This window comes from Phaenicophaeus curvirostris, chromosome 22, assembly GCF_032191515.1.
Source record: "Phaenicophaeus curvirostris isolate KB17595 chromosome 22, BPBGC_Pcur_1.0, whole genome shotgun sequence".
In the NCBI taxonomy this organism is placed as follows: Eukaryota; Metazoa; Chordata; class Aves; order Cuculiformes; family Cuculidae; genus Phaenicophaeus; species Phaenicophaeus curvirostris.
In genome coordinates, this window is record NC_091413.1 from 4,297,892 (window position 1) to 4,322,117 (window position 24,226).

Genomic DNA, 24,226 nt, shown 5'->3' on the forward strand with positions numbered 1-24,226 from the left:
TTGCCTGCCATTTCAGCCACTAATGACCAGCCTTCCATGCCCGGTCAGGGTATCATTAGTACAGAGTTCTCTATCAAAATGAATTTGATTGTAACAGGCAAGGTAACACGATGAACTAAAAGATCTCTTAAGAAATCTTGTATTTTTCCTGTTCAGACAAAGACATCTTGCTATTTTCCCATTGAAGATCAAAGAAGGGAAATAATCCAAGGAGACAAAGACAGAAGAAAGAGACAGAGCATTTGAAGCTTCAATTTTCTCTCTAACAGCTTTTCTTTCAGGTCAGTACAATCACTAGATTCACCCTATAGAGAAAGAACATTAAAAAAAGGGAGGTTATATCTGGCCAAAAAAGAACTTTGGGCAACTTTGCCGATGCATTTAGAGCTACTGTACTTGACAATTCTTATTCAGAAGTAAAATGATAAACAAAAAGCAAAGCACTTTTAATCTTCAAAGCCATCTCTGATCAATAACAACTTCACAGGACTCGATATTCAAGTATTATAATCTGTATTTTACTCCAGGAGTGTGGAGAGAACAAGTGATCTGCCTGGGTCTCACACTGAACCAAGGATGGAACTCAAACATCACAAGCTTGGATGTTAAATGACAAAACCATGCTTTCATTTAGGAGTTGGGTTTTTTTATCAGTCTTTATTTGAGAAAAGGGGTTATAATAATAAATAGATTATAGACTTTTTCCCAGCTCCCTGTAGAAACAATTGAGATACTGCTGGAGGTACGTCCCATTTTAGACAAAATCTCTAGCGCAGCTGACGAATTAATTTACTCTGCCTCTAAAATTAATCTATCCACTCCAAGTAGGTTACTTAAATAACTGTCTTCTAGGGTTAACGTATGAATAGCTTCATATCAGCAACAGCTTCCTTGATAAACTACACGTACAGCCGGGGCATTCTGCAGAACACATCGAGCCTCTGGGTTTGGGCTTTGCTTTCCAACCTTTCACAGCTTTGGGGAAGGGAGGTCCTTGACCTCAATTGCATCCTTGCCCATCTAAATGACAAGAGATCTTTCCAAGAGCAGAAGGAACATTACGATAAAAAGATATTTAGTTCAGGATGAATTTAAGAGGTTGTTTAACTGCCTACAGTACAAAAAAAATTTTAAAAACCCTGAAATATTTACAAATCAATAAAAAATGTTTCTTCTGGAAACGTACACCTCTCAAACTACAAGGAAAAAGAGTTGCTGAGAGATTTAATTTACGTACAAATGCTGCAGGCAGGTTGGGGCTGCAAGGGGGAGAAGAGTTACTTAGCACCAGTAACAAGCAGATAGGAAAAGAAGGCAATGACAGCCCCCAGGGACTGTTTTGTTTCCAATAATTTTAGACTGTTTAACAGTGCCTTTTAATAAGCTGCTCTCAGCCATAAAGCTGCAATCAGCCTTTGTCAGAGAACATAATAGTGCCCCAGACAGTAAATATTTCTAATATAATGGACAAAAAAACCCATCTAAATAAAAGCTTCTTAAAAAGAGAGAAAGGAGAAAAACGTTCCATCAGTGAAAGACAAATTGTTGTTTGTATCCTTTTGTTTCTAAAATACTAGATTTCAAAAAGATGCCTATTAAAGCAAAACATTTTAAACCATACATTTTCTTGTTTACTCTACTCCAGCCCTACTTTACAATTAGATGAACTTGCTTATTTATAGGGTATTTATGCCCTATAAGTGCAATCTAAATCATGACTGATCATATTGATTTTCTATTTATATTCCATGCTAACCACATAGTCTCTAAGTGACACCAAGATTAACATCGCAATAGGCTACCTAAATGTAAGACTATTTCCACTCCACTCAGTGAAATTAAAGGCAGTTCTCACAGAAGATCACGTCTAGCTATAAAAGCCTAAGATACATCTACAACAGGTAAACACAGGTGTTCTACTCCATTAAACACAGGATTCCGCAAAGCAGTGGGTCACCTGCACTGCTGCCCAACACAGTTCCAGCCCCACTATTGCCAAAACCAGCCACGCTACCACGAACTGCAATTGAATCTACCCAACATTTGGGGTTAAAATTGGGTTTAAAACCATTAGTAATTCTAAAATAATTCAGTATCATCATTTTAGTACATAGAACCATAGAATAGTTTGGGTTGGAAGGGACCTCAAAGCTCATCCAGTTCCAATCCCTGCTATGGGCAGGGACACCTCCCACTGCATCAGGGGCTCCAAGCCCCATCCAACCTGGCCTTGAACACCTCCAGGGATGGGGTAGCCACAACTTCCCTGGGCAACCTGGGCCAGGGCCTCCTCACTCTCCCAGGGAAGCAAAACAGGAAGAGAGCTCCGTTTAACCTCTTTTTAATGCCTTTTGCTGGTAAGCTTGCATAAACCACTCTGGTATTCCGTTCCTACACTCATGGAAAGAAAATCACTTAAATAAACAGCTTGCAACCAGCTCAGACAAAATGCTAACGAGGACTGAATTAAAATGTGGAGCAGCCATTACTTTAGGAACAAGATCCCTAATATTTTCCTGACACAAAACCGTTTATCAGGAAGTTAAACTTGTATCTAGAGTCCTAGTTCTTCCATGCTCAGAGCTAAAAATTCAACACCATGAGATCTGAAATCCTCCTATACCCTGAGAATATTCAGGATTGTAACTTCTCCATGGAGGCACAGACCAGCACCACCATCTGATAAACAGATTAAGCCACACAGGCACCGATAAAGAATGGGAGCTATTCCCACTCCTTTTAAAACTTGTTCCTACTTGCAAGCTATTCCATGCTGTCTCAGAAATAATGGGAAGAAATGGTAGCACGTAGTTATATATCCAGGGCTAAAGTAAGAGGTCACGGAAAGGGCTTCTTATTGCCATTTCCTAGCAATCCCCTGTCATTTCAATACAGGAGGTTAAATTACTCGAGAAGGCTCCCTACAGGGCTTCCATTGTTTGTCAGTCAAGGTTAGGACACAATGGCAACTCATTCATGTGCGCAGTGAACAAGCAGCCATCAGCACACAGTCTCATTTTGGTTCTTCTGCAAACAGTTTGTAGAAAGTTGGCATTTTAAATAAACTGTGTCAGTTTTTCAAAGCTTCAATGCATGCCTAGTATAAACTTAGGCAGGAATCCACACAAATATTAAGACAATTTGAGAGCAAGGTGAAGAATTACCCCAAACCCACTCACTCCTGAAAAAGATCTGCTTGCTACGACCACATGCAAAAAGCTTACGTTTTAATAGTTAGAGAAATACACAATCAGAAAAGTTTAAAGTCAACAATTCTTTCCAAAGACAGTCTACCATGCTTTTGTTTTTAGAGTACCACTTAGCATTCAGCCTCAGAGTTTGTATTCCTGAGGGGTACAGATATCAAGGTTCCAAAGTGCACTTAAGGCTGTTTTGCTTCATATCTTCTGGTTAAGAACCCAAGAGGTTTAAGGTTTGGGTTTTCTGTTTTGCTTTGTTTTTTTCCAACACGTTAAAAAGAGAAAAACCAAATGCAATATGACAGAAGTCCAATGCTGCTGATAACTGGAGAGCCACAAGCCTCACGCACCTCTTCATTGTTTTGCCTTTTCTACTTCGAAACTTGCTAAAGCAAAGACTTTGTCTCCTGACCCTACAAGAGAAAAAAAATATTTCCAGTAAGCAGTAGCAGAAATTGTAAGTTTTCTTATATACTATGTAAATCAAGAAAAATATTTGAGATCAAAAGAAATCAAACTGACATCTTGAAAACTAGAACACTTGAGCTAATTTAAAAAAAAAAAAGGAGACATACGGGCTTGGCAGCCCCGAAACCAGCCAAGCTGTAGTGGGTCTGGCCGGGATCATAGAATAGTTTGGGTTGGAAGGACCTTAAAGACCATCCAGTTCCAATCCCTGCGATGGGCAGGGACGCCTCCCACTGGATCAGGCTGCCCAAGCCCCATCCAACCCGGCCTCGAACACCTCCAGGGATGGGGCAGCCACCACCTCCCTGGGCAACCTGTTCCAGGGTCTCCCCACCCTCACAGTGAAGAAATTCCTCCTTATGTCCAGTCTAAATTTGTCCCTCTCCAGTTTATACCCATTGCCCTCACTCCTATCCCTACAAGCCTTTGTGAGCAGTCCCTCCCCAGCTTTCTTGTAGCCTCTTCAAGTACTAGAAGGTCGCTCTAAGGTCTCCTCGAAGCCTTCTCCAGGCTGAACAACGTCAATTCCCTCAGCCTGTCCTCATATGGGAGGTGCTCCAGCACTACTTCTATCAAAGTACCCTTACACTTTCAGGAAGCAGAATACTGAAAGGTAGATCTCAGTTTATTTGGAGCCCAACATATGCTGGCTTATTCCTTCCATTTGTAGTTCTTTCATCGCAGTCATAACTAACGCTAGGATGAACCACTGTGCTTATTTAACACCTATTATAACTGAACTTTTGGTCTTGTCAATATGATCAGTTATGACAGTCATGGCAAGAAGAGCACTTTAAAGCTGTATTTTGACAATGTGCTAATATTTGCTGAATTGTCTGCACTAAGCAGAGGAAAAGGCTCTCCTGAAGAGAGTAATTAGTGCAAAAATATCTGTGTTTAACTGTAGAGTGGTACCTCTGATGGAGACAGACCATTCAAGCATTATGGGCAACACCCGGCATTTTATGGACATTTAGCACTAGATTTGTTTCAGAGTTTTATTGTTAATAAAACAGAAAAACGTGCATCAAAATGTAATGGCATGAACCTTCTGTCCGTATTTTGTTTTTCATAGGGGAATCACAAGTATTTCTATTTATCAGTGCTCAATGAGGCAAAGATATCGGAAGTTATGAGAATGAAAACTTACCCAGGTCGGTGGATACTTTCTCAAACTGGCTCAGGGCTGTGCCAGCATTTGCTGACAAGAACAGCTCGTCATCTGGAGTGAGCTACATCAGAAAGAGGCCGTAACTGTGAACTCGGTACATTAACTATGCATATTCCCACCACCGCATCATCTACACGGGCATACATGAACTACAACAGCTTACAGTGACTGTCAAATTTGCAGCTTTGAAGAGGCAGAGTTATCTAACATATTAAAAGCCAAAGTTAAAATGCAAGCTACTCCTCCTATCACTGTTTTTCTTCTCAGTGGCATCAGCCCAGGAAGGACATAGTATGCAACCTCAGACATCTCGGCCGGCACCACTAGTTTCCAAGCTGACCTCCAATGATCATTTGTGATGAAAAGGTCATGCCGTACCTCTGTACCAAAATGATGCAAAGGATGTGAACTACTTCACTGTGTGGTCATTACATTAACGAGCTCAGATCTAAGCTCACTTCATGTCGTCTACTGAGCAAACAATAGGCAATCACTACCAGCTTTGACCATATTAAGAGTCAATGACCTAGAAGTAGTTCTCTTCCTTTAAAGCGACATTTGCCTGCATACATTTTGCTTTATTTATGTGCTCTGATGCCTCGTGACAGATGCCCATAAAATATTTACAATAATGAAGTAGTAACCTACAATTGCAAGGTCCAGATATTCTGGGTTAAGACTTGCTCATGTAAGTAGCCTCAGATACTTATCCTTATTAAAGGACGAGTGCGTCAAACTGTCCGGTGTGTATGTCAGTTTGCTTATTAAAAATATAAAAATCAAGGATAGGCATTCAGAATTATGTTGGAATGAGGGAAAAAGTATTAGTTACCTGCCTTTGCTGTGCTTTGTAAGCAAGATCCTAACTACTTCATGTTTTGCTGTATTGTGCAGAAAATATGTAATAGTAATAGCATCATTTTTCACATTCAGAACAGATGTGAAACTACTATCCCACAAGCTCCTCTGTTAAGTAGGTTACCGATCACGTTAAAGGAAAAAGAGGCTATGTCAAAGCATGGCTTGTCTGAAGCGATTCAAGGAAGTCACATCAGGAGGATTAGACTTTTTTATGCATTTGGTTCACAATCTCAAGCAGCCTTTTAACTTATTTCCATAACTTCTTTTCCTGATAGTCAAGCAATCAAAATCTTTCGAGGGAAAGCATCTGCTAATACCATCTACTTAGAATTCAGCTCCGTTAAGCACTGCACTTAATCTTTTCCTTCACGTTCCCTCATGTTTAAGTACAGAGTTACACAGCAACATGTTTTCTTCATACACCATCAACAAAACAAAAGCACAGCTTCTCTTCCTCCCTCTGCTGGCACAAAACAGGGACTGCTCGGCTGCTGACGCACTCAGTGGGGAAATAATCTGTTTATTATCCAGTTCTCCAATTTATCTTACACCAAGGCAGGTTATGATCACCAATAACAAAGTAAATAAAGCTCAATGCATGGCAAAACGCTTGGATGGTTCCTGCCAGGTGGATAGGTGCTAGTTAGCCAGTAAATTACTTGTTTTGTAGCTTTTATGAACATCATCAACTTGTACCAGCTTATATGTGATTTATTCATACAACCCACCAAAGAAAGCATTTTGAAGTAGAAACAGCCTTATATAAACGCACAGTACTGCTGTTATACGTTCAGTAGCGACTGCTTCAGAAAGCTAAGCATTAAAACAGGAGGGTATTTTTGTACTACAAAAGCTACATGTTACCATTTGCTCATAAACTGAAGTTGGAATTTCTTAGTTTAATGATTTCAAATTTCTCTTCAATACAGAAACAGAAATTTGTGTTCACCTATCTATTGTACCAACTCCTTACCTTCTCACCAAGTTTTCTGAGGGCAGTCAGGATTTCCAGCTTCTGCTGCGTGTAGAGGTCTCGTCCCAACTTCCCGACCATTAAGTCTCGGTCCATCTGTATACCAAGGGGAAATAAATCAAAATAGATAAACTTCCCATTAGCTGCTCTCAACACAACAGCATGTGCCAGCCTAAAACTCTCATCAGTGAGCACGGTACTCGTGGAAGTATGGGATCGAGCTAAACACAATTTACAATAACAGCTGTGAGGTTCTTCTGACTATTCTGCAAATACTCTGTGCACCTAACCTTGGCGTTCTTGGTAGCTCCAAATTTGAATCTCTTTCAATCAAAGACTGCTATTAATTCAAAATTAGGGATTCACATATACCACTGATACACGGACAAAACACATTTAATTTCACTTTATCTGAATCTCAAGTTCAGTCTAGATCTCTGAAACATCGAGTGCACCCTCCAGGCCCTCAAAACCGTTACAGATGCATATTCTTCCAATTTTCTGTTTGCAATTATACTCGGTTCACTATCTGTTAATCACATTTTTTTGAAGCAGCAAGATAGAAGATAACTCAAGAAATACACATTATTGTCCTAATTACCTCGATGAACATTTACAACTGAAGAAACTTTGAAAGAGAACTTCTTGATCTCTTTATGATGCTGCTGCCAAAGTTTCTAATACATTTGGTGCTCTCCTTGCAGTCGTCACAGCTTTAAATCAGGCTAGCTGAAAAAAACAGTTTTTACAGTAAAAGAGAACCCTTTACCTCTGCCAGCCTCGTCCTCAATTGCCTCGGTTGTTTCTTTGCAAACATTCTAATTACTTCTGGAGTTTTAAATGCTTGGCTGATGGCTGCTTGTATTGCCTGCAAGGAAAAGAGCAGAAATGACCAGAAGCATTATCAGTCACAAGCTATAGCTGCATGACAAGATTAATGAAGGCTGGAAAGAATCACCAGTATCCTCAGCATCATTTGATAAAAAAATATTTATTTTCTTTTCCATAACCATCAAAGTGAGATGAAAAAAAACATATGACCTTTATGCAGGGCTTGACAAACCTACTGCATCACGCAGCTACACTGAGAAATAGCTCTGAAAGTTTTCATTACAGTCCAGGTCTTAGTTTCTAGTAATTTCCAACATCTTCCTGATATTAGCACAGCACAAGTGGATGTGCTAATATCCTATGCCCACACTGATGGTTATAGCTCTTCTAAGAGTAAGCAGAACGTAAATAATGAGATAAATCTCCTACTGTTATTCAAAATCCTCTACAGAGTACCAAAACTAGTATGATTACATCTCATCACAGTTATTTTTGGACAAATCACGATCCCTCTGGAAACAAAACCCTACAATGTAGGGCTCAGAAGAAACAAAAACACGCTCTAATTAAACATTTGAAAAGAGGGAAAATAGATCCAAAGTTTGAAGTCAGCATAAAATATGATCAATTCAATAAAAGAAGTTATGCAGTCACTCCTACAGCCCTTTCCTTTGGACTGGTATTAATCTGAAATACAAACCAATAAAAGCACAGGAAATCTGTAGCATTAGCTACATAGATGTAGCTTTCACACGTGCCTGTTTAAAAATTGTATTTAACCACTTGTATCTATTTTGCACTTCATTGAGTCCAAGCAGAACATGAGCTAATTTAGTAACACATCACCCTTACCAGTTGCATCCCACTGAGCTCATCCACCAAAGTCATATCTCCAGACATAATCTTCTTCAGGGAGTCATTGATCTCACTCAGCTGTTCTAGAGTTTCTTTTTTGGTTTCTTCATACTCATCTGCATCCAGCTCCTCTCTAAAGAGGATCCAACAGGATACATTAATTCATGGGATTAAACTTGAGAAACCCATCTCCTCACCCAAACCCCATCAAGTTATTCAGGAATGAATGAACCTGCTGCCTAAACCTTGCACAATTAAAAGAACAGATCTACAAACCCTACAATCGTTCATGAAAAAAATATGCCCTGCTTGGACAGAACTATACTCAGAGAAAGCATCTAAAACCACACTGGGTGTTCAGGTGCAAGTACTGAAACAGGAAAAAAAATCCACCTTTTCTTTGGTAATTGTGTCTATCCCAAAATTTATTAGACCACTAAAAAACTCACACAAAATCATATCAAACAAATCACACCAGAAGGATGGGATGTCATCCAGAGGGACCTGGAAAGGCTGGAGAAGTGGGGCTGTGAGAACCTCGTGAGGTTCAACAAGGCAAAGTGCAAGGTCCTACACCTGGGTTGGGTCAATCCCCAGTTTCAGTACAGCGTGGGGGTGATGTGATTGAGCTGGCAATGTGTGCTCACAGCTCAGAAACCAACCGTGTCCTGGGCTGCATCCAGAGCAGCAGTTTTTTAAAAAATAATTTTTACTACCTAACACAAACATCCTACCTAATTTAAAAAATACAAAACACACCGAAACACAAAATAAAAGCCCCTAAGATTTTTTAAAGGTAGCACTTCCTTCTGCCAGCCACCTAAGAAAAATACTCCTGTTCAAGAAGAAAGCATCTGATTTTATTACCTGCATTCCTCCAGATCCTGAAGCTGCTGCATTAACCTGTCTAGCTGCTCCTCAAGGTTTTGCTTTAGTTTACCAGTCTCTGTTGTTCCTCTTGAAGCCATTTTCTGTCTTCACACAAAACGTTTAAGTTGTTACATGACACTCCTAGAAGAAAGAACACTGCATTGTTATGCATCAACAACTTATTTTAAAAGCCTCCAAGTGTCAGTAAGATCATGCAGCGATCATGGGATGCCTAATGGGAACCTGTGGAGGTGCCTGCAGGGGACATGCAGGGATCCAGTATGAGTGAAGGGAGGCCCTGACGCAGGCTGCCCAGAGCAGTGGTGGCTGCCCCATCCCTGGAGGTGTCCAAGGCCAGGGTGGATGGGGCTTTGAGCAACCTGATGCAGTGGGAGGTGTCCCTGCCCATGGCAGGGGTGGGACTGGATGGGCTTTGAGGTCCCTTCCAACCCAAACCATTCTGTGATTCTAAGATTCCATAACTCTGAGAAGGGGGGAATGGAGGGCAAGTAGAGAGGGGCAAGGGGGAGCAAGAATAGGGGGACAAGGAGGGGCAAGAAGAGGGAGACAAGGAGGGGCAAGAAGAGGGAGACAAGGAGGGGCAAGAAGAGGGGGACAAGGAGGGGCAAGAAGAGGGGGACAAGGGGGGATGAGAAGGGGTGAAAATGGGGAGCTAGGGGGGGCAAGAAGGGGGGAGGAGGCCAGAAGGGGATGATAGGGAGGGACAAGGGGTGAAAAGGGGGGAATAGGGGGGCCAGAAGAGGGGCCGGGGGGAGAGAAGGAGGGACAAGGGGCACGAGATGAGGGGAACGAGGGGGAGTGAGAAGAGGGGACAAGGGGGCGAGAAGAGGGGGACAAGGGGGAGCGAGAAGAGGGGGACAAGGGGGAGCGAGAAGAGGGGGACAAGGGGGTGAGAAGGGAGGACAAGGGGGACTAGGAGAAGCGGGGAAAGGGGGCCTGGGGGCGGGCCAAGGGGGCGCTCCGGGGGTCCGGCGCGGCGCCCAGGCCTGTCCCCGCCCCCGCAGGCTCACCCGGTGCCGGCGCGGCGGGCGGAGCGGGGCCGGGGCCGCAGCCGGATCCGCCCCCCGCGCCGCTTCCGGCCCCGCCCGCAACCGGACAGCGGTGAGAGAGGGGAGAGAGCGGGGGGAGAGCGGGGCGGGGGGTGACCGCGGAGCCCTGGAGCTATGGGATGGGTTGGGTTGGGTTGGGTTGGGTTGGAAGGGAACTCAAAGCCCATCCAGTTCCCCCCCTGCCATGGGCAGGGACACCTCCCACTGCATCAGGTCACTGCAAGCCCCATCCAGCCTGGCCTTGGACACCTCCAGGGATGGGGCAGCCACCCCTGCTCTGGGCAACCTGGGCCAGGGCCTCCCCACCCTCATTGTGAAGAAATTCCTCCTTATGTCCAGTCTAAATCTGCCCCTCTCCAGTTCATACCCCTTACCCCCACTCCTGTCACCACAAGCCTTTGTGAACAGTCCCTCCCCAGGTTACCTAGAGCCCCTTCAGCTACTGGAAGGTCACTCTAAGGTCTCCTCGGAGCCTTTTCTTCTCCAGGCTGAACAGCCCCAACTCTCTCAGCCTGTCCTCATATGGGACATGCCCCAGCTTTGCACAAAGTTAGGGTTGTAGGAAAATCACTCCATACAATCGTTCCATCCCAGCTCTGAATGGGTTGTAAGGACCACATAACAGCAAAGACAATCATGTGATGATCTCTTTTTGTCATTTCTTCCACTCTCCCTGTCAGCCATGCAGGGTTTTTTTATGAAAACAGCACTAGACAGAGGATCTTGATGTAAATTAGGAGACCAAGAGTATGTGCAAGCTGTTAAATTATATATATACTCTCAATTTCTCCGCAGATGTGCTACAAGGTGAGCTTATGATGCAACAGTTGCCTGTTTTCTGAAGACTAAAATTAGCTAGCAGCCTGAAAAAGGACATTTGTATAACTCCAGAAAAGGCACAATATATTTTCACCTTAAAATTTTATGTTATTTTTGCCCTTGCTTTTTTTAAAAAAACAGGTGAAAATCAACCCTTTTCAAATTTGCAGCATGAATCATTTTCTTTAGAAAGCAGGGCTTTATGCGTTACAAAAGCAAATCCAACTCCTTTCCTTGCCTGTTCCCATAGTAACTCTTCAGGTTGGTGTCCCTGCATTCCAAGTAACACCAGACCCTTCAACTGCTGAACTACTCTGCAGTCACAAAGAATATTTTAGAAGTTTGTGAAACTCTTGAAAGCACAACAAAGAATGAATACTTGCAAAATGTATTGCAAGACTTCCTTTTGTTCAAGGGCTGTTTGATGATGGTACATAGTAGATGTTACAGGGTTTAACTGTGATGATATCTCACCACTGTGGCAGCTTCAAACATCACTCAGCTTCTTTTGTAAAGGAGTCAGAATGTGAGGTTGACCTTGTGGGATTTTTTGGAGACAATAATGTTGCTGTAGAAACAATGGTAGACTGTTCAGTGATTAACATAGGTGTCTCAGACATCTCACAAACAGCAACAGCAGGAGAATGGCCCATCCTCCTGCCCATTCTGGAATCCTCAACATAAGAAGGAGATGGAGCTGTTGGAATGGGTTCAGAGGAGGCTACAAAGATGATCTGAGGGCTGGAGCATCTCCCATACAAGGACAGGCTGAGAGAGTTGGAGCACAAATAAGCAGGAATAACTATTTCTTAGTCTTATCTTTTCCTGTAGTGGCTGCTAACCAGCACCAGCATTCTCTGCTTGGCTCTGTAGCTGCAAGGAATGGCTGTGGAGGGTCCTGACAAGACTGAAGTAGTCCTGCTGGCCTGTGGGTCCTTCAATCCCATCACCAACATGCATCTAAGGCTGTTTGAGCTGGCTAAAGATTACCTTCACGAAACAGGTAGGGTGGTAATTTATGTCATTCAGAACAGCTCTGATAACTAAGACACTTCAGTGCTAAGGTGAATATTTAGTGCGTACGAATGCCTGTTTGACAGTGGCAAGTATTTATGGAAATACCGATTAGATATTGAAGCTAGTATGTGTGTATGTATCATGCAAAATCATGTAGGCCACATACAAGAGATATAATACAATACATGCAATTTTAATGAGCTAAAGCATGAGTTTTATAGTTTTTCTTTATAGAAATAGATCTTTCAAATATATCTTTCATGGTGCAGCCCAGCACAATAGCATAAGTATACCGTACTTTTCCATCAGAGTTGGCATTGGTGTTCTTAGGGATTGCAGCAAATAATGGTTCTAAATACAGTACAGTGGAAGTAACATCTGCTTAACCGCTTTCCATGTTCTTGTGTCATGTGTTTTTTCTACAGGAAAATACAAAGTAATCAAAGGAATAATTTCACCAGTAGGTGATGCGTATAAGAAGAAAGGTCTGATCAGTGCAAATCACCGAGTAACTATGGCCAAACTAGCTACAAAAGACTCAGATTGGGTGGAAGTTGATGATTGGGAAAGCAGCCAGAGTGAGTGGTTGGAAACACTAAAAGTTTTAAGGTATTCTTCAGCCAAACCCTAAAAAGTCTCAAGAACCTATAAAGGGATAAGGAATCATAGAATCATAGAATATTTTGGGTTGGAAGGGACTTTAAAGATGATCTGGTTCCAACCCATGTGATGGGCAGGGACACCTCCCACTGGATCAGGCTGCCCAAGGCCCATCCAACCTGGCCTTAAACACCTTCAGGGATGGGGCAGCCACCACTGCTCTGGGCAATCTGAGTCAGGTCCTCACCACTCTCATCGTGAAGAAATTTCTCCTTATGTCTAGTCTAAATCTGCCCCTCTCCAGTTTATACCCATTGGTGTTAGTTCTAACCAGTTAGAATAATAGGGTGACCCCAAATCATATGGACAGACTTAATGAAGTCAGAAGTAGTATTTATATGAGCATTGTAAATTAATAATTGCACCATTAGTCTGAAACATACCAATAATGGGTCTGTAAGCAGTTTTTAAGATATACTGCTCCTCAGGCTTTACTCAATTCTTGAGGAAGGAGAAGAGACTAGAATAGCACAGACCTGTGCTACAGAAGCTTCTCCCATTCAATTCTGATTGTGCTCTGCTGCCCATTTGTGTATTAAGGGCTGGCATGAGTATTGTCTGAAGGGGTATCTTTTTCTTAAGTTTGACTGTTTTTTCAGAGCTACTTCCCTGAGGTTCTTTTTAAAATGAATTCTTATTAAAAAGGAAACAAACCAACCTTGTAGTTGTTGCTTTGAAATCTTTGCACTTTGACTGTCTTAGGAGCCAGCTCTCACAAGTCCCTGTCCCAGCAGATCTGTTCTTGGACGGATTGTCTCTGAAAGTACTGCAGGAAGAAGGGGCGAAAAGATAATTTAGTAGGTCACACTCTTCTCTGTATTCTCCTGCATCTTTAAAATAGCTAAAATACATCTGTTTTGCAGGTACCATCATCAAAAGCTTTTATCTCCTGCTCCCACTAATAGTCTGCAGAATGCTTTACCTTTAACAAAGCCAGGACGGAAGAGGAAACAGGAACCAAACAGGCACGACCCCGTTAAAAAGAAAAATCAGAGTCCAGATATAAAAAGTTAAGTCTGTTTGCAAATTAAATGCTTAACAATACTTGCTATTCTGAGGGAATTCCACTGCTGAGTAACTTTTCTGGATACTAGTTCTTTGTTGTGATTTCACTAAGTTAATTCCCTTAGGTCGTAGAGCATGAAGCACTAGGCTTTGTTACAAGATGACTGGAAGGGTGAAAACATAGAACGTGAAAAATACTCAAGGTAATAGAAATCTGAACTGAAACAGGTTTGAGCTACACACGTTACCTGCAGAACTCTGCCAAACTGTAGTTAAGCTGAGAATTTTGGATCATATTATAAGTTGCTGGAGAAGGGACAGTCTCGAGTCCTGAAATTCAGAATGTATCCACGTACAAGACCATTTTAAGCTGTAATTTAAAACTTCATACAACAGATGCAGCTTGGCTTTGTAGTTTTAGGTAGCATTTATTTTGCTTATTGGTTTTAGATCTTAATTTTAGTTCTTTAGCTTGACATGCACAAGATGTGTATTCACAAAGAATTTGAGTGGCCTTGCACAATAACCATCTTAATTGTTTATATTAGCAAATCTTGATTTCTGCCTGACTTCTTCCCTTGAACCTTTCCAAATTCTACTGTGTTACTGATAGTGTTTTCAAGTACATGTATTCAAAGAAAAGACCAACAGCATCAGGAAGACTTTTTTTCGTGTTGTATTGACAGATGTTTTACATTCCTACCAGCCTATGATGTTACTGGAAGCTGCAAATCTGTAGGCCACTCAGTTTTGCTTCCATTACTTTAAGGTGTTTTCTGTCTGCCTGCTTCTCTAGCTTCCCTGTAAAATATCGTGTGGAAGAAAGTCCCCTGAAGACAGGTCAGACAGTCTGTGGTTATTTTAGGTCATATTTTCTCTTCCTTTCACATAATCTTCTCTGCACCCTGTTACCCCAAGGCTAAATAAGCTTAGAATTTATTTTCCAGTCGTTTTGAATGAAAGGACTCCCATAAACTTTTTTTTTCTCTGAAAAATCCTGTATTGAAAAATACAGAAATTAAATGTCACCATCAAGTTAGCTAAAATCTGGTGGCCTAAACCAAGCCAAATTTCTCACTTAATTTTTCTTTTTAAGGTGTCCCACAGGTTAAACTGCTTTGTGGAAGTGACATCCTAGAATCTTTTGGGATCCCCAATCTGTGGAAGTCAGAGGACATTGCTGAAATTGTGGAAAACCATGGCCTTGTATGCATCAGCAGGGTTGGAAACAGCGTTCAGAAATTCATCTATGAATCTGATGTTTTGTGGAGACATAAGAATAACATTCACCTTGTGGAAGAATGGATCACAAATGACATTTCCTCCACTAAGATCAGGAGAGCACTGCGGAGGGGCCAGAGCATTCGTTACCTCGTGCCTGATGTCGTTCGAGCATACATAGAAAAACATAATCTGTATAGTCCAGAGAGTGAAGATAGGAATGCTGGGGTTGTCCTGGCTCCCTTACAGAAAAATGCAAGCGATTCCAAGAACTAACAGGCACTACACAACTAACATACTCTCTGCTGTGAAAAAAGGAACAGATCGGTACAGGAAAACACGGTTTTGAGGGGTTGGAGTTTTTGTTTGGGTTTGTTTTAATTAAATACTGTGGCTTCAGTATAGATGTAGTTGAGGTTGTTGTGCACTCAGTAATTGGACCTGCACAATCTTTTTTAAATCCAATAATAAGATTTTCACCTTGAAACATTTTAAAAACGCAGCACGGTGAACTAGAATTCACACTTGAATAGGAGAATTACAAATTAACAGAAAACAAATGAACATGTTTGATTAGGTTTCTCTCACACTGCTCTGACTGTTATTTATAAAATACTAACACACATATTTTTAAGAACTTTCTGGGTCTTAACAGACCAAACCATTCATTTCAAAATGTATCACTTAGTCATAATAAATTTATATAACTCATTTTTAAAAAACATGCTATCATGAGGTGCACCTCGAAGAAATTATTTAGCTTTATCCTGGGAGGGAAAAATTTACTCCTGGCTGAAGTGGTGCTAGATATACCATGCTTTGAGCTGCCTGCCTTTCAAATACGCAGTGTGTTTATCTGGTGTTGTGCAATTTGCTCCCAGAAATGCTTTGTGCTTTCCTTTTCCATTCGTATTTCCAGAGCTGTACGTTAAGCTCAGTGCTGTTTCTCATGGAAGGACAGACCTGCTTCAGAAACTGGTTTACAGTCATTCATTTAATAAATAGAAACTAATAATATTATCATAGCATTGATTCTCAAGACAATTTTCCCTTTATTTCAAATAATAAATGAGCCTCTACTTTTGAGCCAAATGCATGTAGCCAGAATTGCTTTCTGGAACTGGAGTTGAGAAGAAATGGTAGGATATTACAACTGTACATAAGTGAAATGTTTTTCTTTGCTAGAAATCCAGTTTTGAATCTAACAGTATATTGTCAGTATTACAGGAATATAAACAATAGAGGCACTGTGAATGTCGTGGTCATAGAATTCTACCTCCCTTTATTTGCTGTTATCCCGTTTTTGTTTGGATTATGTGCCTTATTAAAAATGTCAACATTTCCAAGACAATGCCTAATAAGTCAGCAGCTTTTTCATACGATCTCTCTAAGATGACTCTGATCACATTTTCTAGTTCAACAAATCCAGCAGAACCTGAGACTTTCAGGGCAGGAAGCCTGGATGCTGTTGGGCAAGTCTAGAACTATGGATCATAATGGTGACAACCTGTCATCCTCCTTCCCTGGGCAGGGGATCCCCAAAGAGCTGAGATGGAGATTTCCCACGAGCCTAGGGGGAATCTGGAAGCCAGAAGCCAAACACAGAACATCATGGGTGGCCCATGGGCCTGCAAGGCTCACATAAAACATAGCAGGGAGTTGAGATACTAGCAGGAAAACCTGTAACCTGCAGGGGAACTGGCATCAGGCATGCAAACTTGGAGGCCCACGTGAAATTCTACAATCGCCATACGCTGGAACATCTGTGTTCTGCTAGCTCCAGCCTGTAACGGCAGCTGTCTACAGAGAATCTGCAAGGAGATGAGTGTAATCAAATCAAGTCACAACTTAAATGTGCATCTGTAACTGCTCTGCGACAAAAAGAAGCATCAAGGATTCAGAGAGTTTTTCCTTGGCAATTCCTGCATGAAATATGCTCAGTCTGCCATATTTTTGCCCTAGAACGCAAGCGAGCTTACACTGCCCTTTGATAATGAGGTTGGGTTCATTTATCATTAACACTGATGCAGGTACAAAGATAATTTATGCCTCTGTGCCACCTTAGCAATCAAACTGCTGTTACTGCTTGGGCATAGCTGCTATTGATGGTCGTAGGAATGGGCAAGTTCTACTTTTTGCTTCTCTTGCTGTCTGTCTTTAAGATTGACAAGAATAGAAAGCAAGAAAGATTGATTTTCAGCACTCAAGTCAACCAGTGTGCTTCTGAATAAACAGAGCAGATCCTTCTAGTGAGAAAGCACCCTATTTCTGTGGTCACGTTTCAGAGTAAAACTCTAGTTTAAGCCTAGGTTTGTTATAAATAATGATGCTGGTGTGTATTGGTGCACTTTGTGTAATTCTAGAGAAACTGCAAATTCAGCGGGGTGGTTTTATAAAGCTTTGGTCTTCAAACATTTACATTTCACTGGGTTTTAATGTAGGCATGTGTGATGGGCCTTTCAATAAAACAAATTGCATGTAATATGCTGATTTTAGTCATCCTGTTATTAACCAAATCTGATGTCTGATGACTGCATGATTTTTAAGTAGGTAGAATGATGTCAGTACATTTTTGTCTATTCAAAAATAGAATATTGTGCACAAATTACACTGACTGCTGAATATGGATTTTTTTGTTTTACCAGTGGGATCCAGAAACCTGCCAGTTACAACACTAGGAGTAACCACACACTGACAATCTACTGTTTCAATCAAGTATAAATGTCAGCATCACAACCAGTGATGTGGTATAGTCAAAAATATTACACAGGTGTAACTTTCAAGAGCGGACTAGATGTGAAAGAGAATCTATATAGTTGAAAATGTAAGGTTTGTGACTAATGCAGCTCATGGAACTTCATTATAAAAGAGTTAAAATGCATTCACAGATGCTCTACAAAGGAAAGTGAGGCTTTTTCTTGACATCCCTGCATTTGGTTTTGCTCTATCAAGAGAACAGAGGGTGCTTATGCCACACATGTAATTCAGATTCAACATATTTTATAAATACTGCAACAGCAGCAGGGACCACTTCTCTGTTTCTGTAATAAGGCCGCACTCTTAATGAAATGTGTTAGATGCTCAGTGCCATACAGCAATTGAGATGAAAATGGAAAAAAAAATCATTCCACAAAAAGAAAATCCGGAGTCTGTAAGGGAGAAAGAAATGAACCATCATAGGACGTGACCAGGGCGCTCAGCAGCTCTTACAAGAAGTTCCACAGGCAATTCTTTGGCTGAAATAGTAACCCGAGTACCCTTTATAGATCTTGGTTTGAGATTAAGTACTGATTTACAGACAGAAGCACCACACCCCAGACAATCTGTGTAATCTTATATTTCAATTTAAAAGTTATATCCAGGCTTTCACACAGGACTTATCCAAGTACTGACTTCTCTTGGAAGGGTCAGCAGTATTGCAACAGTGCTTTACTACCATAACTTTGTAAGAACAAATTATGGGTGAAATGTTACTATTTGAGTCCAAGGGAAACATTAATTTGCATTTCTCTGGGCCATTCCTAGATCAGTATAGGTTAGAGAACAATACCCATCTGCAAACAGGAAATAAGCTTTGACGTCCTAATTTCCTACTTGCATGAGTCTGTGAGTCATATAGGTCAAACTGTCAGCTCGAAAAATGTAGCCAAAGTTCAGGGAAACTCAATTTTCTCTGCAAAATATTATCTTTTTATTCCACCTAACCCAAGTCAGTAGCAGATCAATTGAGTAGCTATAGGTGAGATTCCTATTTAGCATGCAGAATGCCAAATTCCTTTTTTATTATGGGGGCTACACAGTTCAGATTTCCCTTGCCCATCACTTTTGTGTTACTCTTTTAATGTAGCCTCTACTGTGCTGCTCCTTATAACCACTTACAATGTTGGATTAAGCTAATGCTCAAAACATACACGTGACTTTGACCTATAAAGATGCCTTTCAACCCAAAGCATTCTATGATTCTATTACTTTGCAAATGATTGGTTTCCCCTCTTGGGCTATTAACATTTGCTCCACACAAAGATTTCAGAAACTGTGAACTTTTCCCTCCAATGCAGCTGAAGCTGATCCACAAATAACCTCTCGCCTATTGGCTCTACAATTGTACCCTTCCCCTCCATCAGAGAGGCTCTAGGATGGAATCCCACCCCCAGGCTTCCTTATATAAGGCCTGTCTGGGGAACTGCTTCTTTATTTCTCATTTTTGGTCAGGGGTTGGCTTTATCCTCTTTCCACAGTTTGGCAATGCCTGTGGATTTCAGTGGAACCTGGAACCTTATCAGCAGTGACAACTTTGAAGGTTATATGGTGGCCTTAGGTAGGTGAAAATACCTGATTCTATTCTTCTCTTCCTCCGTAAGGGTCCTCCTGAATTTTATCGGTCTGCGTTCTTCTAAACCCTAGATATCGCTGAAGATTTTTTCCCTGAAAAAGAATGGAATGATCTTTGTTTACTGATAATCAGACAGCACTAACTACACTTTAGCCTGTCACCCAAGTGTCTTTGCAGCGTTCAGGAATTTCTAGATTTTTTTGTGTCACTTGCATCAGAGACAAGGAAGAGTTTGCCCTGACCACTCAATCTCTCTTGCTTTTGAGCACAAACTTACAGAACCCATTGTCTAGGGTGAACTAAATTTTAAGTAAAAAAAAGAGCTTAGGTACATGCCACTCCCAGGTACCTGTTGGGTTTAGTGTGATTTACCTTTCAGCAGATGACAAACTATTTCTCTTATTACTGTGACTTGTTGATAAATCTCTCTGCCCCTTTTCTGGAGTGCTTGAAGTGAATATCTTACCTTGCTAAGATCTTTTATAGAGATTCAGGATGCTTTAATGGGGAACTAAGGAAGTTCTCAGTACTTCATTAGCTTTCTTGCACAAAGCTATTATGTACTGACAGCATGTAGCCTTGTGTGCTGTTCTCTCTTCCCCCTGCCTCTCCCACCCCTTTCTCCCTTTTTGATTTGTGTAAACAAGCCTGAGAAATACATTTTAGGTGTGCCCTTCATCTTATCCTACTTAGAGTATAGGGTACAAAGCTTTCTTAAGTCATGTAATGCTTTTCCTCCGACAAAGAATGAGACAGGCATTAACTATTCTCTCTAGGTAATCAGCTGATAAGTCTGAGACCAAGCTTATATGTAGGGGGGGAACGGACACTTTCCCTACTCCCCAAACTACTCTTCAGGCTCAAAGTCTTAAAAATCTTGCACAGGGAATTGTGCAACAATTGAGTAAACTGGTGTGGAAAGAGGAAAGTGTGCAAGAACGTGACCTGATCTGTGTAACAAACATTTATCCACCCCACCCCCCCCAATCCAACAATGATCTTGCATAGCAGTAAGGTCAAACTACCTAAGAAATGCTTCTGGTAGTAATAAAGATAAGTCCTGGCCGTCACAATGGTTGGTGATAAATACAATTCTGACTCTTTTTTTACCTCCTGTCCAAGGTATTGACTTTGCAACACGCAAGATAGCGAAAATGCTGAAGCCTCAGAAAGTGATCAAACAAGATGGTGACTCATTTTCTATCCACACCACCAGCACATTCAGAGATTATTCACTTCAGTTCAAAATTGGAGAAGAGTTTGAAGAAGATAATAAAGGCCTGGATAACAGAAAATGCAAGGTAAGACTGAATATATAAAATGAAGAGGCCATGACAAAGTTAAGATGCCAAATAGTATTTGTAGTGCAACACAGAGAGAGGAGCCTGAGTTACAGATGAGTTTCACTTCGCCTCGGGATTAGTATTTAGGTCCACTTTTATCCAGGAAAAAAGGACATTGCCGATGAGTATATTGTAAACTGAGACAAAGAGCTACAGAAATGCTTTCTTTGTTTCTTCTGCCACAGAGCCTAGTCACCTGGGACAATGACAAACTTGTCTGTGTCCAGACTGGAGAGAAGAAGAACAGGGGCTGGACTCACTGGCTTGAAGGAGATGACCTCCACCTGGTATTTACTTCAGATTTCTAGTAATTCTATCTGTGTCAAAAATAAGATCTATATTGTGGTGGACATAAGTAATCTAGCTCTGCAGTGTTTGTAATGGATGGCATAAAGGGGGCACATTCTGCTTTGATTTCAGTTTAGCTGGAACAACTTAATTGTTTTACTATATTTTATAGTTAAACTCAGAATATTAAGTATAACTTATCAGCATGGTAGCTCAGTGGTGGTCAGTAGTCATAGCAAAGGATGTATGTTCATTTTTAGAAGCAGCATTTAATATATAGTCTTTTTTTTTTTGGTAGGAGCTTCGCTGTGAGAATCAAATATGTAAGCAGGTCTTCAAGAGAGCTTGAACGTGCACTGGTTCCTCCATGGAGAGACAGCTGTATACATGGAGAGACTCTGCATCCCCATGGCTGTAGAGACAAGAACTGATTCCTTCTACCTGTTCACCTAAATGGTCTGGTGTTTCTGGCTCAGGAAATAAATCTGCTGTTGCCAGTGTTAAAGATCTGATTTTTGCTAATAAATGCCCAAACCCAAACAGGTCTTAAGCTCTTGACTTCTGAATGTGTTTTTGGAAGGGGAGAAGGGGAACAAATGCAAAGTGTAAGTGATATGGCTTCGGTCTGTACAGTCTAACTCAAATCAACAAAACCTGCCAATTTTAAAGGAGCACGCCAACATCAAACCAAACAGGGAGAAGAGTGGTAGAGAAGTGAAGGTAACAACGGAAGCAAATAGCATAGGATACAGATTTATTAGTCAAAACACTCCTCTTTAAGATGTAGACTAGTAATTAAATCCACTTGCTTGTATCTTTGTGTAATGTAAAGTCCTACATTGTGCCATAGTTGTGTTGTTCTCGGAATAATTACCTTCAGCTTAGCAGAGGAAACCAGCCAGTGATCAAATCCCAGAAGGATGAAGATAGCTCTGAGTTATCCACGTAGGTTCCAGTCTGCAAAATAATTGAATCCTTTAAGCACATAGAGTGAACACAATGGTTTAGTGTTTGATAGGAATGGTTGGACTCGGTGATCCAGTGGGTCTCTTCCAACCTGGTTATTCTACGATTCTATGAAATTTGGAGGACCAGAAGTAAAATGCCTGGGTTTTGTTGTATGGTTGCTGACAGTGTCTTCCTTCTGGAGCTGAGAGTTTTCATTTATTTGAAAAAACAAACCCCACCCTGTTACTGTGTTATTCCAACATAAAAACTCATGCGGCAAACCTGCTCTGTCACATCAGCAACAGCCACCCAGACCTCGCTGCTCCACTAGATGGCACCTCTGGAACGTTTGCATCCTAGTTTAAACTGTAGCCGTTCCTAACAGCGGGATTTTAGGTGTTAAATATTTCAGGTACTCTCAAGCCCCACCGCTTTTAAACCATGCACGCCAATATGATATGCATAAGAAGCAATAAAAGTGGGTCTGTGTGATAGATTTGTGCAGCGGGCACAGACCAGACTGCAGCAGCCTAACCCCAGCCCAGACACCAATGTCCGGACCTGGGGGCTGCTCGCACCTGCGGGCGAGGGTCTCTCTCCCTCTTCTTCCTCTGTCTCCCTCCTCTCTTTCCCCTCTCTCTCCCTCCCTCTTCGTTTCCCCTCTTCGTCTCCTTGTCCCTCTACCTCTCCTTCTCCCTCTACCTCCTCTCTCCCACTCTCTCCTCTCCCTTCCTCTCCCTCTCCCTTTTCCATCTCCTTCGTCTCTTCTCCCTCCTCTCCCTCTCCCTTCTCTCCAACTCCCTTTGCCTTTCCCCTCTTCTCCTTCCTCTCCCTCCCCTCCCTCTCTCTCCTCCTCTACTCTCCTTTTTCCTCTCCTCTCCCTCTTCCTCTCCTCTCCATCTTCCCCTCCTCTCCATCTTCCCCTCCTCTCCATCTTCCTCTCCCCCTCTCCTCTCCTTCTTCCCTCTCCCACCTCTCCCTCCTTTCTCCCTCTTCTTCCCCTCCCTCTCCCTCTTCCCCTTCGCCCTCCTCTCCCTCTCCCCTTCTCTCCAACTCCCTTTGCCTTTCCCCTCTTCTCCTTCCTCTCCCTCCCATCCCTCTCTCTCCTCTCCATCTTCCTCTCCTCTCCCTCTTCCTCTCCTCTCCCTCTTCCTCTCCCTCCTCCTCTCCTCTTCCCTCCCTCCTCTCCCCTCCATCTTCCTCTCCCCTCCATCTTCCTCTCCTCTCCATCTTCCTCTCCCTCTTCCTCTCCTCTCCCTCTTCTCCCCCTCCCTCTCCCTCTTCCTCTCCTCTCTTTTCCCTCTTCCTCTCCTCTCCATCTTCCTCTCCCCTCTTCTCCCTCTTCCTCTCCCTCTTCCTCTCCTCTCCCCTCTCATCTTCCTCTCCTCTCCATCTTCCTCTCCCCTCTTCTCCCTCTTCCTCTCCTCTTCTTCTCCCCCTCTCTCCTCTCCTTCCTCCCCTCTCCCACCTCTCCCTCTTCTCCCCCTCCCTCTCCCTCTTCCCCTTCTCCCTACTCTCCCTCTCAATTTCCCCTCTTCTACCCCCCTCCCTCCTCTTCCTCCTCTTCCTTCTCTCCTTCTCTCTCTTCTCCCTTCTCTCTTTCTCCCCTTTCCCCTCCTTCTCCCTCCTTTCCCCTCCTTCTCCTCTCCTCTCCTCTCCTCTCCTCTCCTCTCCTCTCCTCTCCTCTCCTCTCCTCTCCTCTCCTCTCCTCTCCTCTCCTCTCCTCTCCTCTCCTCTCCTCTCCTCTCCTCTCCTCTCCTCTCCTCTCCTCTCCTCTCCTCTCCTCTCCTCTCCTCTCCCTCTCCCTCTCCCTCTCCCCGGCCCCGCCCCCTCTAGCCCCGCCCCCGTTGCCATGGCTCCCTCCCTCTCGCGCGCGCAGCCCGCCCCTCCCCTCCGCGCTCCCATTGGCCGGCGCGGCGCGTGCCGTGCTCGCGGCGCGGCGGCGCGCGGGCTCACGTGACCCCGCCCCAAGATGGCGGCCGCCGCCCTCTTGTTTTGATGAATAATCTCAGCGCGGGGCAGGGCCGGGGCGCAGCGGCGGCCGCGGGTCACACCGGCGCGGGGATGCCCCTCTGAGGCGCCCCGGGGCGCGGAGGCGACCGCACGGCGTCTGCGGGGCGGAGGGGAGCGCCCGCCCGCCCTTCACCATTAAGAGGAAGGCGATGGAGGAGCTGAGCGCGGATGAGGCGAGTGGGGGGGCTGGGGGCAGCGGGGCTGGACCCTCACCGGTCCTTTCCCTCCTCGCCCCCGTCCCCTTTTCCCTCCTCGCCCCCGTCCCCCTTTTCCCTCCTCG

At 42.9% G+C, this 24,226-nt stretch overlaps 4 protein-coding genes across 9 annotated transcripts in view; 3 read left to right on the forward strand and 1 right to left on the reverse strand.

Moving 5' to 3' along the window:
* Positions 1-35: 35 nt before the first annotated feature.
* Positions 36-19,415, reverse strand: LZIC (leucine zipper and CTNNBIP1 domain containing). Of its 5 annotated transcripts, XM_069874717.1 has the most exons (9): positions 19,354-19,373; positions 13,454-13,561; positions 9,227-9,370; positions 8,357-8,492; positions 7,443-7,541; positions 6,674-6,769; positions 4,819-4,900; positions 3,551-3,613; positions 39-305 (listed from the first exon to the last, which is right to left on the reverse strand). In XM_069874717.1, the coding sequence occupies exons 3-8, from the start codon at positions 9,325-9,327 to the stop codon at positions 3,555-3,557; spliced, it is 573 nt and encodes a 190-aa protein (XP_069730818.1). In that variant the 5' UTR covers positions 9,328-9,370; positions 13,454-13,561; positions 19,354-19,373; the 3' UTR covers positions 39-305; positions 3,551-3,554. The 5 variants fall into 5 exon arrangements, with proteins under 5 accessions (XP_069730820.1, XP_069730818.1, XP_069730816.1 ...); XM_069874719.1 differs by lacking the exon at positions 4,819-4,900 and having other exon boundaries at positions 36-305; positions 19,354-19,415; XM_069874715.1 differs by lacking the exon at positions 39-305 and having other exon boundaries at positions 3,211-3,613; positions 19,354-19,369.
* NMNAT1 (nicotinamide nucleotide adenylyltransferase 1) lies at positions 11,930-15,651 on the forward strand. The gene is made up of 4 exons (XM_069874707.1): positions 11,930-12,121; positions 12,561-12,744; positions 13,659-13,804; positions 14,897-15,651. Exons 1-4 carry the CDS (start codon positions 12,001-12,003, stop codon positions 15,295-15,297), a joined length of 852 nt encoding a protein of 283 aa, XP_069730808.1. The 5' UTR covers positions 11,930-12,000; the 3' UTR covers positions 15,298-15,651.
* RBP7 (retinol binding protein 7) lies at positions 19,182-21,535 on the forward strand. Its single transcript, XM_069874721.1, has 4 exons — positions 19,182-19,339; positions 20,477-20,655; positions 20,883-20,984; positions 21,284-21,535. The coding sequence occupies exons 1-4, from the start codon at positions 19,267-19,269 to the stop codon at positions 21,332-21,334; spliced, it is 405 nt and encodes a 134-aa protein (XP_069730822.1). The 5' UTR covers positions 19,182-19,266; the 3' UTR covers positions 21,335-21,535.
* A 2,334-nt stretch (positions 21,536-23,869) lies between these two features.
* UBE4B (ubiquitination factor E4B) overlaps positions 23,870-24,226 on the forward strand; it is a 37,139-nt gene continuing 36,782 nt past the window's right edge. The window contains exon 1 of one of the 2 annotated variants that reach the window (XM_069874673.1): positions 23,870-24,119. In XM_069874673.1, the coding sequence (XP_069730774.1) occupies positions 24,096-24,119 (24 nt within the window). In that variant the 5' untranslated portion in view covers positions 23,870-24,095. The remainder of the gene's footprint in view (positions 24,120-24,226) is intronic. The other variant, XM_069874674.1, reaches the window with a different exon arrangement.

What these genes read in the sequence shown, in the direction of transcription:
- RBP7 (XM_069874721.1), top strand. Translation starts at nt 19,267, where the DNA reads ATGCCTGTGGATTTCAGTGGAACCTGGAACCTTATCAGCAGTGACAAC. An exon ending in AGGTTATATGGTGGCCTTAG is followed by an intron (nt 19,340 to 20,476) that starts GTAGGTGAAAAT and finishes CTCCTGTCCAAG; the next exon opens with GTATTGACTTTGCAACACGC. An exon ending in TGGATAACAGAAAATGCAAG is followed by an intron (nt 20,656 to 20,882) that starts GTAAGACTGAAT and finishes CTTCTGCCACAG; the next exon opens with AGCCTAGTCACCTGGGACAA.
- NMNAT1 (XM_069874707.1), top strand. Translation starts at nt 12,001, where the DNA reads ATGGCTGTGGAGGGTCCTGACAAGACTGAAGTAGTCCTGCTGGCCTGT. An exon ending in GAAACACTAAAAGTTTTAAG is followed by an intron (nt 12,745 to 13,658) that starts GTATTCTTCAGC and finishes TCTGTTTTGCAG; the next exon opens with GTACCATCATCAAAAGCTTT. An exon ending in TCAGAGTCCAGATATAAAAA is followed by an intron (nt 13,805 to 14,896) that starts GTTAAGTCTGTT and finishes TTTCTTTTTAAG; the next exon opens with GTGTCCCACAGGTTAAACTG.
- LZIC (XM_069874717.1), bottom strand. Translation starts at nt 9,327, where the DNA reads ATGGCTTCAAGAGGAACAACAGAGACTGGTAAACTAAAGCAAAACCTT. An exon ending in CAGGATCTGGAGGAATGCAG is followed by an intron (nt 8,493 to 9,226) that starts GTAATAAAATCA and finishes GATCCTCTTTAG; the next exon opens with AGAGGAGCTGGATGCAGATG. An exon ending in TCAGAAAACTTGGTGAGAAG is followed by an intron (nt 4,901 to 6,673) that starts GTAAGGAGTTGG and finishes TTTCTGATGTAG; the next exon opens with CTCACTCCAGATGACGAGCT.